Source organism: Barbus barbus, assembly GCF_936440315.1.
Source record: "Barbus barbus genome assembly, chromosome: 23".
NCBI classification, from domain to species: Eukaryota; Metazoa; Chordata; class Actinopteri; order Cypriniformes; family Cyprinidae; genus Barbus; species Barbus barbus.
This window is the reverse complement of record NC_136751.1, coordinates 15258273-15275032: the sequence shown is the minus strand read 5'-3', so window position 1 is coordinate 15275032 and position 16760 is coordinate 15258273. Positions and strand designations below refer to the sequence as shown.

The 16760-nt window shown below is 41.0% G+C and overlaps 3 protein-coding genes across 3 annotated transcripts; 2 read left to right on the top strand and 1 right to left on the bottom strand.

The window, feature by feature from the left end:
- Positions 1 to 751: 751 nt before the first annotated feature.
- Positions 752 to 7108, top strand: LOC306842979 (uncharacterized protein). The gene is made up of 3 exons (XM_079374220.1): positions 752 to 1473; positions 2833 to 4310; positions 4396 to 7108. The coding sequence occupies exons 1-3, from the start codon at positions 782 to 784 to the stop codon at positions 5094 to 5096; spliced, it is 2871 nt and encodes a 956-aa protein (XP_079230346.1). The 5' UTR covers positions 752 to 781; the 3' UTR covers positions 5097 to 7108.
- On the top strand, positions 7084 to 12206 carry LOC306842982 (homeobox protein six1-like). Its single transcript, XM_079374223.1, has 4 exons — positions 7084 to 8250; positions 8367 to 8530; positions 9174 to 9333; positions 10008 to 12206. The coding sequence occupies exons 1-3, from the start codon at positions 7843 to 7845 to the stop codon at positions 9310 to 9312; spliced, it is 711 nt and encodes a 236-aa protein (XP_079230349.1). The 5' UTR covers positions 7084 to 7842; the 3' UTR covers positions 9313 to 9333; positions 10008 to 12206.
- LOC306842980 (glutaminyl-peptide cyclotransferase-like) lies at positions 10228 to 16417 on the bottom strand. The gene is made up of 7 exons (XM_079374221.1): positions 15490 to 16417; positions 14700 to 14846; positions 13154 to 13447; positions 12829 to 12990; positions 11742 to 11841; positions 11546 to 11662; positions 10228 to 11023 (listed from the first exon to the last, which is right to left on the bottom strand). Exons 1-7 carry the CDS (start codon positions 15697 to 15699, stop codon positions 10878 to 10880), a joined length of 1176 nt encoding a protein of 391 aa, XP_079230347.1. The 5' UTR covers positions 15700 to 16417; the 3' UTR covers positions 10228 to 10877.
- Positions 16418 to 16760: the final 343 nt, after the last annotated feature.

Genomic DNA, 16760 nt, shown 5'->3' with positions numbered 1-16760 from the left:
TACTCTCCCTGTCCATCCAGCATGCAAAGTTTTGATGCACACACACACACCTCACACACGCACGCACGCACGCACACACACACACGCACACAAACAATGTTGGTTTCATTTTATAACGCAGGACATCTCACAGCATCTGTTGAAGTCTCCTACCGACACTAAACCAAACCAATGAAAAATCAAATATGGTTTAGGTCAAAATTTGACCTTCAAATTTACCAAAGACTTAAAGACATGCTTGGGTTCACTACAATAAGTTTCAATGCATAATTTGGAATGGGTTTGGTAGGCCGATAGATAGATAGATACATATTTACACAATAGATTTAACAAACTTTTAAAGTGTAAAGGAATTCCAAAATATATACTGAGAGCCCTGGTCATTTAAGTTTTTAGCATTGTATGAAACTATACATACAACTTGTAAAATATGTTGTTGGATGGAATAAAAATATTAATAACAAAATTATGTCTTAATAAATCTTCATGTCCTCGCTGAGTTTGAAAGCAGTTGAACGCGATAACAAAAACGTGTGAGGCTTGTGTATGTTTCTCAATGTAAAACAAATGTGGTTTGAAAAAAAATCATTGCACAATGGTAATGAAGGAGCCAGATTGAAATGCAGCAGGCCTGTGGTGGATGTCTAGATGGGGGAGGTTGACGAAACGTAGGGGCGTGACGCCTCGCTCTGCAGCAGCGCACACTCGCCTGCGGGAGAATGGGAGAGAGACACAGAAGGGGAGGGAGGAGGAACTTGAAGGAAAAAAAGTTAAAATAAAAATGGCTTCCTTGTCTTTGGAGTCCACAGAACAAAGTGAAAACGGCCCAAAGGAGTCCACGCAAGATGAAGCCAAAGTGAAAGAGGAGTCGGATCCGGACGAAGTTTCGGAACAACTGCTCCAGAGCTTCCAGAACTCGGCGCTCAGTTTTTCCACCGATCAAGTCGCGTGTCTGTGCGAAGCGCTCCTGCAAGCGGGCAATGTGGATCGCCTGTGGAGATTCCTCTCCACTATCCCTCCTTCGGCCGATCTGCTACGTGGCAACGAGACCCTGCTGAAGGCCCAGGCTCTGGTCGCTTTCCACCGGGAGGAGTTCAACGAGTTGTACGCCATCCTGGACAGTCATGACTTCCACCCGAGTAACCATGGGTTCCTGCAAGACCTCTACTTGAAGGCGCGCTACAAGGAGGCTGAGCGGTCCCGGGGTCGCAGTCTAGGCGCCGTGGATAAATATCGGCTGCGCAAAAAGTTTCCTTTGCCCAAAACTATTTGGGACGGAGAGGAGACGGTGTACTGCTTCAAGGAGAAGTCGCGCAACGCTCTGAAGGAATGCTACAAGATCAACAGGTATCCCACTCCGGTCGAGAAGAAGAATTTAGCTAAAGTCACCGGACTTTCTTTGACTCAAGTCAGCAACTGGTTCAAGAATCGCCGACAGAGGGATCGGACCCCCTCCGGTACCAACAGCAAAAGGTAAGCTTCATCTATCAAGCGAACAGTGATTCGTCTCAGGCCCGAGACACATTCTTGAGGCAAACTGAGAGAAGAGAGCAGTAAATGAACCGCTATTGTGTGCGAGGTTTACACTAGAACGAGTGCGTAAACTAAACATCTTGACAGATTCTGAACCGATTGCCCGGTCTGATAGAGGCTGTTACATTCACAGTAGGTAGTCTTCATAAAGGCTAGTGTGTACCAGATGATAGATTAACCCTTGAACATAGGAAACTTTTTTTTTTTTTTTAGCACAAATGGGAGATACAGACGTAAAAAGTAAAACATTTGGTAAATATTTGCTAAGAATGATAATTGTTAAATTAAGTGTCTGACAAGTGAAAATGACAAGGTCTTAGAAAACACGACTGAAAGCATGTTGCTTTGTTGTGAAATGTGAGATAGGGGCGCCAGGAGTGGCTCAAGTTTCCTGAACTCCTGCACCACAATGTCTTTCTGTAGTCCATGGATGGTTAAATCTCAGGGCATAGGGGACATTGGTTAAAAAAAAAAAAAGCTCCATTAAGATGTTAGTGTAGTACTTGGAGAGGTAAGCCACACTTAATCTAGGAATTTCTTTGTTTTAGAATTTCTTATCATTAGCAAAATATCAGACAGTAGTTTTTTGCAGTTTTGTGTGTGTGTTTTCCCCTCTTTCAATTCAATGAAATTATACATTGAATCTGCTGCCTCCATTATATATAATTGCTATCACATTTTGTTATCATATCATACTTAGGGAAATGTTGTTAAAATTGTTTATCTACAAAAAGAGACACTTACTATGTTCATACTACAATTATCACAAATATTTTGGAAAGGTTTTATCAAGTATAATTACGTTAAATGTGGTTTACGCATGAGGCATGAATTAATGGAGCCAAAATATCTAAATGTTATTATGATATCAATTATGCTTGTTCCCAAAAGCAAATGTATGTTGTGCAGATGCCTATTCTGTGTATTATCATCAGCAAGATATAATAGAATGGAAAAATACAATTTAGATTTCTAGTATATGTTTATTGATCTAAAAATTATGCTTCAGATGTTAGAACAATATTCAGCAGCCATTAATAATGTACATGTATGTTTTTTTAATTAAAAAATTAATGAATTTTAATGTTTGCAACTACAAGAGTGTCAGTGACCATATGCACTGCAAGGTAGCTGGTTCCTGTTGAACCACAAGCTTCACTGGATCTGGTTTGTAAATAATTTAAGTTTCTCCTCTATTGATACAGCTGTGAAAAATGTTTTGGATGATTAATGATAGACATTCATGGAAACTACATTTAGACTTTTTGACCAAATGTAATATTTCTGTCTTTTCTTTAGTGAATCTGATGGAAACCACAGTACAGAAGATGAAGCCAGCAAGGGAGATCTGGATGATATTGCTGACAAACCAGCTGCTCAAGAGACAGGCAGCTCCAATGCTTCTCTTATCTCAATCTCTGGTGCTCCTTGCAGTACTGGTCAGCTTATTCTCAACAGCACCGGGGGATTCTTTACAAGCTCTCATCCACTGCTGCTCAATGGGAGCCCTATACTCTCAGGGGCAGGAACAGGGGTCATCATCAATGGGCTGACACTAAGCGATGGCCACACAGTCACTCTCAGTCCTGTTACAGCTAATGCACCATTGCTACTAAATGGGGCTCAAGTAATCCCCAAAGATGAACGGGGCATCAGTGATATAGAGGCCCAAGGCAGCCTGCCCACTGTGGTTCTGAATCCACAAGCCAGTCTAACTAGCACAATTCCTCTCTCACTTAGCGAGGATGCAAAAACAGCCAGCAGCAACGTCTCCCCATTGGATTTCATCAGTTTTCCAGAAGCCTTGAAGAATCCAGATAACACTCAGTCACTGCCTACAAACTCAATGTCCTCACCCACCATCTCTGCTTCTGTCATCTCTCCCGCGTCTCTTTCTTCGGTGGCACTGTTCCCAAATAGTATTCCTGCATCAACAGCTGGCTCCATGAGTTCAGTCATCTCCAGTCCCATGGTGCCACTACAGCCCACACAACCACCTGGAATTGTTGTAATAGGAAAAGCCGAGTCTCAGTCACCTACTCGCAGCTCCATTTCTAGCCCTCAGGTGTTGTCTTTACCCCAGGTGGTTCCATCAATACAGGGCGTTCCAGTTTCTCAACTGATGCAGCATCCATCTGGGGCCACAGTGTCATCCTGCCCCCAGCTTGTTCCAGTCTCCCCGGTCAATTCACAGTTACCCCAAGTCCCCATTCCTCAGTTTCAGACACAGACCTTGCACATTGGTCCAAGACTTGCGCAAGCACAGCCCCAAAATGGCTCGAACACATTAAGCACCAGTAGTGCTTTATCACTCTCCCAGATGGCTGATGGGCAAATTACACAAGTACTTACACCTCAGCTAGGAGACGAATCTACTTCAGCCACACTTACACAGATACAGACCTCCATGGGAACACAAGTCATTCCCATCTCCTCGCCGACTCAAGTTGTGCCCATATCCCAAACCAAAGACTCGGGCCAACCTCAGCTGGTCCCCCTGTCACTGCCTCAACTTATGCCTGTGTCATCCATTGCGGGAACTCCAACTGGAACCCTGACCTTTCCTCAGGTGGTCCCAGCAACACCATCTCTCTCCATTCCATCCCCTGGAGGTGCTTTCCAGATTCTGACATCTGGATCTGGAACAGGATTGAGTGTTGCCCAAGGACCGATACGACTTAGTCCAATAGGGCCTCCTCAGAGTGTCCCTACTGGTACCATCCCAGGTGTTCAACTTCTCAACTCTGGGGTGATTCAGCTACCTTCTGCCTCTCCAGGTAGGTCACAAATATAATTTCATCAGGAGTGGAAAACAGTTGCTTGTGTGGTTCTGAAATGCATTTATTCTGTTTTCATCTCCAGGCAACATCCTACTAGCAGGTGGCATTGGGGGCAGCCCCATCCTAAGTATTCAAAATGGCAAACTTATCCTCACTATCCCAGCTGGCATCCAGTTCGCCAGCATGCCTGTCAAGTCCGTCCCAGACAATTCGGTCTCAAGTACCCTTGATCTTCAAACCTCAGCTGTACATCTACTTGAGAATCAGCCAGCACCTTCACTCACTGCTCAAACCTCAAATACACTACAATCATCTTCTTTGGGGTTTGTTGGCTCCTCTACACTTTACTGCAGCCCTGAGCCAGGAACAATTGCCAACCCAACCCCAGGAGCCTCTCCTGACACCCCAGACTCTTCTAGCACTCCCACTTCTACAAGTGTTCTACAATCCCAGCAGACCCTTAGCCCTGATAGCATGCTCCCGCTCAGTCCAATATGTAGCGGTGTGGCAACTGGCCACCAACTCTCCCAGACAGCCTGGAGCCCTGTCCCGCTGTCCTCCTCTGCTGGTCTGACGTTATTTGACTTGCGTGGGAAAGGAGATCTTCCAGAGGACCCCGCTTTGTTAGGCTTGCCAGGAGGAGAGTCCCTCCTGTTGGGCACTCCTCCAGGTGAAGATGTGGAGAGAGATTCTCAGCTGGATGAGGTGGAGGGCATGGATGGGGACTCGAAAATTCTGACACAACTGCAGTCTGTCCCTGTGGATGATGATCTAGGTTTGTAATCGCCAGTCCTTCTGACAAACTACTAGATGCAGTTAATGTTAAATCTCAACCTGCAAGACTTGCATTCGACCATGTTCCAGAAGTGAGAGAAACTATGATTTATGACCTCAGAGGTTTGGAGTCTTTCTCCACTCTTCCTTATGTAAATGGAGTTTTTAAGTAGTGGAAGTATTCAACCTAATAATGGAATTGTAGAAAATAACCTCTCTTTTATATATGGAATTCAGTTGTGAAAACTATATATTTAGCAAGGGCATGACCATAGAGGTTTAACTACAGTAGAGGGAAGGAACTGCCGTTTTGATGATACACAGAGCTTGAGGCATGTTACAAGGACTTGCATGACACCCTAAGTGGTAAAAAGGCACTAATATGTCAGAGGCAATCAAGTTGTTTTATCTAGGAGTGAAGAGCATGTAGGAATGCCTTCTTTTGTGCCTTATATTTTTGTTACTTCTCAGTTTTATAGATTAAATGACTCTGACAAGTACTTTTATCTTTTAAGAAAAGAAACAAGTCATATTAGGTTTCCATCTAAGTGACAATATAATAGAGGTACATGTTTATGCAGGTCACAAAACTGGTGTCTTGGAATGAAATAAGTCAACTCGAAGTATGAAATGAGTCTGAACACGAGCTAGACATCCTGTCAGACATCCTGCACAGGTGGCTCCCAAAGATACCTGGATGCACCAACAGCACCCTGCACTAGGAGAAGGAAATCAGATTTCAGTAAACTCACAACACTGGGTGGAAGATAAGACTTGGTTGACAAACTAACCTTTAAATGTGCCTGTGACGGCTTCATTTGATATACTGCATCCTCACTGCAAAGTTCAGGTGCTGTTTTAATAAAACTGTGCATAAACCTAATAGGCTTTGAAGGGAACTGAAGTACTGAATATTTGTCTATGCAACTGTTCTACATGAACCTTGAGATTTGTTTACTGTTTAAAACAGCCACTTCTTACACTACAAATCCATCATGTTTCCAATTTCCATATACAGTGAAATGAATTTAGTTTTTATTGTTTATCTGGTCTTTTTATATTTCAAAATCAAATATTTTAATTGTAGAATTTCCACATAGCTTCAGGAAATGTCTGTTTTTGCCCTTTCCCTGCTTAATTCTTATCAAATGCAATTTAGGTTATTCAAAGCTACAAGTATGACGTTTTCAACAGGTCATTATCACTACCAGAGTGGTTTGCTTATCGCAGAGCACAACTCTGTATATTTTGCACATTTTATAGTTTTTATTCATGGAGCTTTTAAATTTTTTTTTTTTCTGGCCCCACAAAATTTGGTACTATTTCTAAACCATTCAACTACAATAAGGCTTGGCCTGTGAGATTTTGACTGGTGCACACTCCTTAGTAGTCACTCTAGCCTTAAGTATACCTGTCTCTGTTTTTTTTAAGAATATTTAATGCGTTTATCAATCATTTCGGGGTCATTCAACCTTAAAGCTGTTTCCCTCATTCGAGCTTAGGTTTACACTCCATTTTGTGATCTAACACAAAAAAGATTTTGCTATGTGTGTAGCATCTTTTTGATTTCTTTATGAAAGTGTTTGTATTTTACACGTTACATAGGATTTGTTTCATCGACTTGCCAAAGTTTGTTTTTTCTTCTTTCAAGCACCTGGACAATGTTTTAACTTTTTTGGAATGTAAGGAAATCTGTGCGTGTGTGTATGTGTTTGTCCCTGAGTATTGCTATTACTCCTCCAAAATGTAATGATTACAATGTTAATGCACATGTATTTTAGTCAGTAGAGATATTTGTATGTTCTGTTCACTCTTTAATACTTTCGCTTCACTTTCATGTACAAACAGAAATATATGCAGCTGATCAAACCAAAGTTTTTTTTTTTGATCATTTCATTTAGTAAAGGGAGTTTTTGTCATTATTGTAAACGCCTCTTTTTATAGAGGTGTGTCTTGTATCTTAGTTATTTTATTTTTTATATTCCATTTTGTGATATGTAATAAACATATAATGCTATCTGAATGCTTTTTGTTTGAAATTAATCTCAAGTTATTTGTGAAGCACTTTTAGCAAAATGCCTATGAAAATTTTTTTTCACCCAGAAGGAAATCATCTGTCGTTCTCTTCCACATCATTACAAGCATATATGGTCTATATATATTTCCGCAATGCCATCTCTAACCAAATTGTCTAACAAATCCTGCACCATGATTTGATTAGGAAATAACATTGCCTTCATATTTAAATAAGCTCCTTTGTGCACCTGACATCTTCCCCAGGTAATTGATACAAATACAAACAACACTTAGTCTGAAAGGTTTGTGTGTGCGTGTGTGTTGGTGCCTGTCTGTTTTTTTAACCCCTATGCTCTCCGATTACCTGCATGTACCAAGTTGTCTGGGCGGGTCTTTGTGGCTGGAGAAGGTAAAACCTGCTAAAACAAAAAAGCTGATACACTCATCGGCTGCACTTATTGGCTAGCACGTCACTGAAGAACAAAAAGGCTATTGTGAGATCCCCTTTACCTGAGAGTTTCTACATTGCATTCAAATCAGAAGGTACTTTAGTTTTGCACTCTTCTTCAGCAGGTTTCAGTATTCTTGTTGAGCTTGCTGTCCTTATTGGCTTTGAAATAGGTCTCAGTTGTCCTGTGGGTCCCTCGAATGGACTTTTAGGTGGGACGATTTACAACTTGTTTTGCAGACCAATTCCTCATCATCCCTTGTGGGACCTTCCACCATCCTTGTTCCGATCATGGCGATGGGTTTCTCCCCAGAACAGGTGGCCTGTGTTTGTGAGGTTCTTCTCCAGAGTGGAAGCATGGATCGCTTGTCCTCGTTCTTATGCTCGTTAACTTCCATTTCCTCGTCGTCCAGTGTGTATCTGGGAATGGCTCAGAGTCAAGAGAGCGTGCTGAAAGCGCAGGCTGCGGTCGCCTTCCACCACTGTCGTTTTGCTGAGCTCTACGCCTTGTTAGAGGGGAATGCATTCTCCCCACGCAGTCACCCTCTCCTCCAGCAGCTCTGGCTCCGGGCTCACTACATGGAGGCTGAATTGCAGAGGGGCCGTCCTCTTGGGGCCGTGGGGAAGTACCGCATCCGCCGCAAGTTCCCTCTTCCTCGTACCATCTGGGATGGAGAGGAGACCAGCTACTGCTTCAAGGTGTTTAAATCTCTTGGTGTAGAATCAATGGGCATGATTGTGTGTTAGTCTCAAAATGATCTTGTTTCCTTTTGGGAGATATTTCAAGAGCTTTCGGTTGCATCCTCTGCTCGCAGGAAAAGTCTCGCAGTGTATTGAGAGAGTGGTACTGCAGAAAGCCGTACCCCTCGCCACGAGAGAAACGAGATTTGGCTGCAGCCACTGGACTCACTGCTACACAAGTCAGCAACTGGTTCAAGAACCGTCGACAGCGGGACAGAGCTGCAACCAGCCGTCAGGGGTAAGAAACGCTACCTCACTCTACATACACCAGGGCAACAACATGATAGATTCCTGCTGGAACAAAATGAAGAGTTTTCACTCAGAAATGGCTAGTAATTTTCACAAATAAGAAACTGCAAATAACACATTGAATTACATTTTAAGCAGACAGACTTGAATGTTTGGCTATAGATCTGTGGTTCTCAACCAGGGGGCTTGCTTCAGGATGACTTCAAATGATCTAAAATAAGACAAAACAAGCATTAAATAATTTAATCAACTAAAAATGTATATACTTATTGTAACTGACACCCTTGGACAACAATTTTTTTAGTTCTAGGCCTGGAAAAGTCTTGTAAATCATGGGCACTTCTTATAATGAATATACATATTTCTATGGCAAACTAAAATATTTTATTGGGTAGAATTTTGAGTATAAAAATATTAAAAATCCTTATCCAAATGGTTGAGAACCACTGCTTTAGATGGTTTTAATGAAAAGCAGTTGCATTCTTTCATTGGCTCCATGCTGCTCTCTGCTGGATGAGTCACAAACCAAAAGAATTCAGAATCTCTAACTTCAATAATCCACTTACATATTCATGTTTGATCTCAGTTTGACATATTTTAGGATTTATATCCGAGTTATTCCTGTGTTCCAGAAGAACCTCAGCAGGAGCGTTCCTGAGCTCTGATGAGGAGCTCTCACCACCAGCGAGTCCCAGCAGACTCTTTTCCTGCTCCCAGCAGCTGTCTGCCCACCCGCCCCCTCTCCGCCACCTGGGACCAGCACACTACTGAAATCAATGATATGGAATACAGGTAAAAAAACCCTATGTTTTGCAATTTAAAGGTGCTGTTTTTTTTTTTGTTTTTTTTTTTTTTACATATGTCTCTTCTACCTGACAAGACAATATAATTGAAATAAGTGTCTTTGTAAGTCACAGCTGTCTCTGTGTGAGCCCTAGACTCTGTAAGCAGCATAAAAGAGACTAAGGGGAATATGCCTACTTTTTTTTTTTAGGCTTTTATGCAGTTGTGTTTTCTGACGTGAGGTTGGTTGACAGTCTTGCGTAGGTTAGCAAAATGGCTTACAGCACCTTGGCTTACAAAATCAATCTTGAGCTCTGTTAAGCACAAAACAGAGCATCAGTACATTTGGCAGCAATTGCCATTTTGGCTTTTTTTTTGTTTGTTAAGTTTATAGTGCACCCTAACATTTGTGCTTAAGTGCATACTGCATTTCAGGAAAGCAAGTACTTGTGTACTATTTAAAAGTTTGAATTGAAAATGCTAAAGTATCTTCCATTTTTCCTCTTTTTGTAGAATGTCTGCATGAAATGACAATTCTCCCTTTCTACTTTCTAAATGCATGTTAATGATCTTATTGTGATTAATTCATCCATGCATATGTTTCTTTTTTCTTTTTTTAATCAAAATGTCAGTCATCTGGTGATGTATGCCGACTCTTCCAATCATTTTGTCCTCTTTTTCAGTAATCCATTTCACTCGGACATGCATCACAATGCAGAAGAAAAGATATGTCACTATCTCCGTTTCATCCTGGCTTTAAAAAAAGCTCTTTTTGTGACCCAAAAGAGTAACATATAAATACAGCAGCAGAACAGATTTTAATTGGCTTTAACACAACACAGTATCAATCTTAGTGTATTCTAAACTTCAACAAAAATAGGAGAAAAAAAACAGACTCAAATCCAGTGTCTCCTTCGGTTTATTACGAATATCCATTAGACCCTTGATATGGTCTTTAGGCTCAGAATGGTAACAGCTCAATGACTAAGAAATTAAAAAAATAAGATCCATCTCTCTCAGGTCACATACGACTCACAGATTCTTAAAACAAGTGTCTCTCAAAGTCTTGCATACAGACCTTCTTGTAAAGTGCACCTCCACTGCCTTTCCCCAATGCAGCTTGAATGAACAGCTTTTAAAATGCAGTTCATCAGCAAATACTGTGCAAATGATGATTAATGAACTACATGAAAACAGTCATTAAACGAACTTCATTCTGAGTTCCACTTCAGAGTCATAGCAAATGAATGATATGAAATCACAAACTTATGGTCTAACAGTCTCTTAAAGGATGAAATTATGGCTCATACAGCTGCCGTAACATGAGTGTTTGTCCTATTGTGACATGGCTCGTTTCAGCAGAAAAATATAGGAATATCTTTAGCATGTACCATTCACACTCCAAATAAACACATTATACTGTGTGTCTCTTTGGTCATTCTGAACTATGGCTCTGTTATTATTATTACTATTATTATTATCAGCTCCTACATCACACATTTAACTGAACTAAATGTGCTGTAAACGTCCGCTGTAGGATGATTATTTTATGTTTATAGGCTCAGGTACTCAGCCACGAAGATGGCCAGGATTCTAGTTAGGTTTTCCACCGTGGGCCTGTGCATCCTCTCCTCTGCATCATCCAGTGTGTGCCAGAACACAGGAAACGGTGTGGGGATCAAGTGAAGCACAGGTACACCTGGTCCAGGGGTATAAACAGAACTTGTTTGATCCATTTCATTTTTTTTTTTTTGTGTTTTTCAAAAAAAGTCTCTTATCATTAAAGCGGCAGTACAGCAGTAAAAAACATGGATATTGTGAAATATGATTACAATTTAAAATAACTGATTTATTGAACTTACTGATTATTTGAATATATTAAAATGTAAATTATAGCTGCGATGTTAAAGTTGAATTACAGCAGTCTTCAGTGTCACATGATCCTTCAGAAATCATTCTAATATGCTGATTTGGTGCTCAAGGAATATTTCTTATTATTATCAATGTTTTGTATTATTATCAATGTTGAAAACAGCTGTACGTCTTAATAGTTTTGTGGAAACTATGCTAATTCAGGATTCTCTGATGAATAAAAAGTAAAAAAAAACACCATTAATTTGAAATAGAAATCTTTTGTAAAGCTATAAATGCCACTTTTGATCAACTCTTACTGACCCCAAACCTTTGAATAGTAGTGCATGTTGTCTGACTGTTTACTGACCTCTGTTTAAAAATGGAATGTGATCATCCTGGACGGGACCAAGATAAAAATCTTTCCTGAAGTAACTCTGTTCTGAAGGGTGCGATGTCAACAAACCCTGTTTGTGGAGTCTCTTCTCTGAAAGAGAAACAGAGACGGATGCTGACGTCATGCACTTTTAGCCTGCAATCCAATCTGGTTTGTTTTGAACTTATACCTGCAGCGATCAGTCGGTCAAACCATCTGGCTGTGTTATCAAAGTGATTGACAATCAATGGTTCTGGGCCACCAAGCAGGTCCAGCAGGACTAACAGATCCTGGAAGGAAAATAGAGACATTCAACATAAAAAAAAAAGAAAAACAAAAAACACCAGAGGTGTTCAGCTGACATTAGGACTTGGTTTTCTGCAGACCAGTCAAGTTCTTCCACACTGACTGAATCATTCATTTCTTTTTTAGCCTTGCCTTATACACAGAGGCATTGTCAGGTTAGAATAGAAAAGGGTCCTAAAAGCACACAATTCCCTAGAATATCATTATATGCTTAAACATTAAACATTGTACTCATGGAAATTACTAAAGTAGTCAAACCTGTTCATTAGAAGTGGGTGACCCAATACTTTTGGCAATATAGTGTATATCATGTTTGAATGTAATTATAATAAACTATACATCAATTTACCAAGGTATTTTTGTTTGTTTCCCTTTCATTATTCATTATACTTATTATCAAAATAAAGTGAAAGGCTATTACTACTGTAATATTATTATGATACTGTAAAGTAATAACAACAACAACAATTATATTTTTATAAAATTATACAGTTAAAAAGTATTGTCAAACATGAGTTTTTTTTTTACTTTCATTAAAAACATTTTTATACTTATCTCATGTAATTGCACAGGTTGTTTTTGTGTTGTTGTTTTAATTCATATGTATTCATATTGTTGGTTTTGATTGCTTCTTATGTCCTCATTTGTAAGTCGCTTTGGATAAAAGCATCTGCTAAATGACTAAATAAATAAATATGTATGAATACAATTAGTTTTGTAGCTGATGTATCCAGGTTTAATGATGAACGGAAATGAACCTGTATTGAATGATTAATCGAAATTATGAGAAGGTCTTAAAATATTTGAAACATCTTGAAAAGGGTATTAAAAACCATTAAATTTGACAGGCAAATACCTTCAGATACCTTGAACTAAAGACCTCTCATCCATAAATATTCTTTGCCAGTACTCACACAGCATAATATATGGAAAACAAACAGATAGACTGATCCCAGTGCACACAACCTCACCACTGCCTGGAGAAGAGTGGTTTTGGTGGATCCAGAAGGGTGGGAGGTACGGGCCATAAGTTCAGCCAGATGACGAGAACCGTAGAGAGAGTCTGTTTCTGTCCATTCCTCAAATGCCTCCTCTCCATCAAAAAACACCAATTGCAATGTCACCGCAGACCTCTGAAGAGGAAAAACAGAAAGAGAGGAAGCAGGTAGTCTGTGATGTGTTTTGACACTATGCCACACCAACACCATCTCTCTGACTCATAATGGTGTACACACACTTTAGGCTTGATTCAGCACTGAAACATCTAGAACTCTTTTCTTCATGATTGTGATCTACCTGCAGTTTTAGGGCTTTAAGCTGTGTGTCCAGAGCAGTGGCCAGCTCCAAGATCATAGCACAGGGTACGGCTGAATCACTGGCACCCACAAACACCCGCTTGGGGTTTTTAGGGTCTGCAGGTAAGATCTTGGAGTCATGGTGGCATGCTAGGAGCAGCCTCCGAGGAGCCGAGGAGTCCAGAACTGCTAGCACATTGGTGAAGGTCACTTTACCCTTTGGGGTGGATGAAACGAAAGAATTCTCCTCCAGCGTCCATCCTGCTGACAGTGAACCCAGCTGGGACGAGATATGCTGTAGTTGGAAGAGGTGAGATAACTTTAATGACCTTTACTGCATGCTTTTCAGAAGACGATACTTAAAGGAATAGTTCAATCAAAATAAAAAAACTGCTGAAATTTTACTCGCCCTGAGAGCCATCTAAGATGTAAATGTAGAAGAAATTTAGCATTACATCACTCGCTCACCAATGGATCCTCTGCAGTGAATGGGTGCCGTCAGAATGAGAGTCCAACCAGCTGATTAAAACATCACAATAATCAACAAGTAATCCACATGACCCTAGTCTATCAATAAATATTTTGTGATGTGAACAGCTGCTTGTTTGTAAGAAATAAATACATCATTGAGGCTTTTTTTTTACTTTAAACCAATGCTTCTGGCCAAAATATGAGTCCATAATAATGCTTTCGTCACCGAAAAAGACCATCCCCTGTTGTCCTTTCCCATCAAAATCCACTAATGTATTTGTTTAGAATGGTAAAATAGTGTTTGATTTGTGCATGTATCTTTCGTGATTCATACGAGATGACTTTTTCACAAGAGAAAGCAATGTAATGAACAGAAGACTCATATTTTAGCAAAAGTTTAAAGTTAAAAACATCTTAATGATGCATTTACTTCTTACAAATTTTGTGTTGATTACTGTCTTGTTTTCATCAGCTGTTTGAACTCATTCTGACGGCACCCATTCACTGTACATTTACTTTACATTTATTCATTTAGCTGACGCTTTTATCCAAAGCGACTTACAATTGCTATATATGTCAGAGGTCGCACGCCTCTGGAGCAACTAGGGGTTAAGTGTCTTGCTCAGGGACACATTGGTGTCTCACAGTGGATTCGAACCCGGGTCTCTCACACCAAAGGCATGTGTCTTATCCACTGCGCCATCACCACCACTGTAGAGCAGGGATCCTCAAATCTGGACCATTCCTGCAGAGTTTAGCTCTAACCCTAATCAAACACATCTGAGCATGCTAATCAGAGTCTTCAAGATCAATAGAAAATCACAGGTAGGTGAGTTTGATCAGGGTTGGAGCTAAACTCTGTAGCAGATTGGACCTCCAGGGAAAGATTTGAGGAACCCTGCTGTAGAGGATCCATTGGTGAGCAGGTGATGTAATGGTAAATTTCACCAAATCTGTTAAGATTAAGAAACAAACTTAACTACAACTTGGATGGCCTGCAGGTGAGTACATTTTCAGCTGTGATTGAAGATGTTTAGATAGCAGTAGAACATGTATTGTTCAGGCTGACGCATTACCTGCCGTATGGTCTGACTGCCTGCAGTCCCGGGCACTCGTTCAATTAGCAGGGGCCGCAGGTGAGTCTCCCAGAGCCGATGCCCATCCACCTGGGCTGCAAACTTCTTTATTTGTGCCACAGAGTATTTATTTGGCTTATGGGCATTCTGCAGAAATAACGCAAAAAGGAAGAGGTGAGCACATGTTCATAATTATCTCGTCTAAGAAGGATGTCCAATACTCCTCCTGAGATGACCCCTTCCTGCAGAGTTTAGGTCCAACCCTAGCAAAGCAAAGCTGAACCAGCTAATCAAGGTCTTCGGGACTACTATACACTTCACAGTGGGTGTATTAGAGCAGTTTGGAATTAAGCAGATTGAGCTGTGAAGGCCCACATACTGACAAATATAAAACCATAAAGGTAGTCCATACTTGTGTGCTGCTATATCATACTGTGTGCAAATACAATGCACAATTTGCCTATTTTATGGTGACTTTTTATTTTTTGGAAATGCCCATCTGCTTTATTGAAAACAGCAATGTGAACATTCTGCCTAACATCTACTTTTGTCCTCCATGTAAGAAAAGCAGTGTTATTTTAGTATTATTTAACTTCATTTCAAATAACATTTTAATTAATAGTTTTAGTTAACTAAAATAACCTTGCAAATTCAATCATGAGGATGGAATTACATAATTCAAGAGTAAATAATAACAGAATTCTTTTATCTTTGTGTCAAAACATTTTTGCACTACTCGTCGTAACGTGGTGGAAATGCACGAACTCATTCCAGCTCAATGTCAACTCACCCTGTCCCTGACGAGATGTGCAGCATGCTGCTGTGGGCTGCTGGAGGGCTCTGCAGACAGATACAGCGCCAGGATCATGGCCAGCGACAGCGCGCCGCAGAGACACAGCAGCAGCACGCGCACACGCGCAGCTCTCCGCGGATCGCATCCTGCCAGCGCGTGCCCGTTATTAACGTGCAAAGCTTTGGATCTTCGGCCGGTTCTTGACATTTTAACGGGGCGTTGACGGCTGACTCCCGGTTAAAGATGCTGGGAGCAACGGCGACAGGCGTGTCCCTCCAGCTTCGGCACTGACCGCACGCCAAATGACACGTCAGTGGTTTGAACGGCCAGCTATTGTTACCGTGCAGCGCGCGCTGATGCTGGATAATACACTCATTTATAAGACATTTCAGAGCCTAACGAAACGGGGAATGCTTTACTAAGGTGTTAACGTTACTCAGCCTGAGGTGTGTCAGGTCCTCTTGAATTGCCTCGTAAACACGAACCAGAGACGACTTTTACTCTACAAACACTAAGTTACTTTTCCCGTTCAAAACGTCGCATTTCACGTTAATAAAGCGATTTACCTTGTTAAAAAATAATTTAGATAACGTTTACACCAGGAACGTCTGTAATAGCTCTGCACCTTCCAAGAGCAAAATAGACACTGTTTACGTCATTCCGTCTGGAGTCACTAAACTGTTTATTAATCATGCAATCACTGAATAAACTCCGTCTGTCAACACTTCAGCCGCGTAACCTAACGGTACACCACCTGCCATTACTCTGCCATCATTACTCTAGCATCTGAAGTCGCTAGATGTTTATAATACTTGTGCGTGGCGAACTAACAAAAGCTATGTCGTCTTTTTCACATTTCTTTTATTCAGGTTTGTAATGGGGGGGTGTACAGTCTGCAGCAGCCTCTCTTGACTGCACTTCCGCCATGGTGATGTCATTCTGGCTGAGGTAGCACGTCATCTTAAAGGGACAGGCGCTCAATGTTCGCTAGCTGTTAAACCCACCCATCTCCACCCCTAAACCTACCCGTCTCCACCTCCTGATCCATAAACCCACCCATCTCCATCCCTAACCCTACCAACCTCCACCCCTTAGATGTGGATCCAGCCCTGCTCCCTGGATCTTTTGTTCTGCAGTGATCTCGAGTTTTGGGCTAGTTTTGAGTAGCAATTGGGCGGGTTTTGTTTTGAAAACCTGGCATCCCTGATGTCACAGCACACAACCTGGCCTTTTACTTGGTAGAAATGTATAAACCACCAATCGGAAAG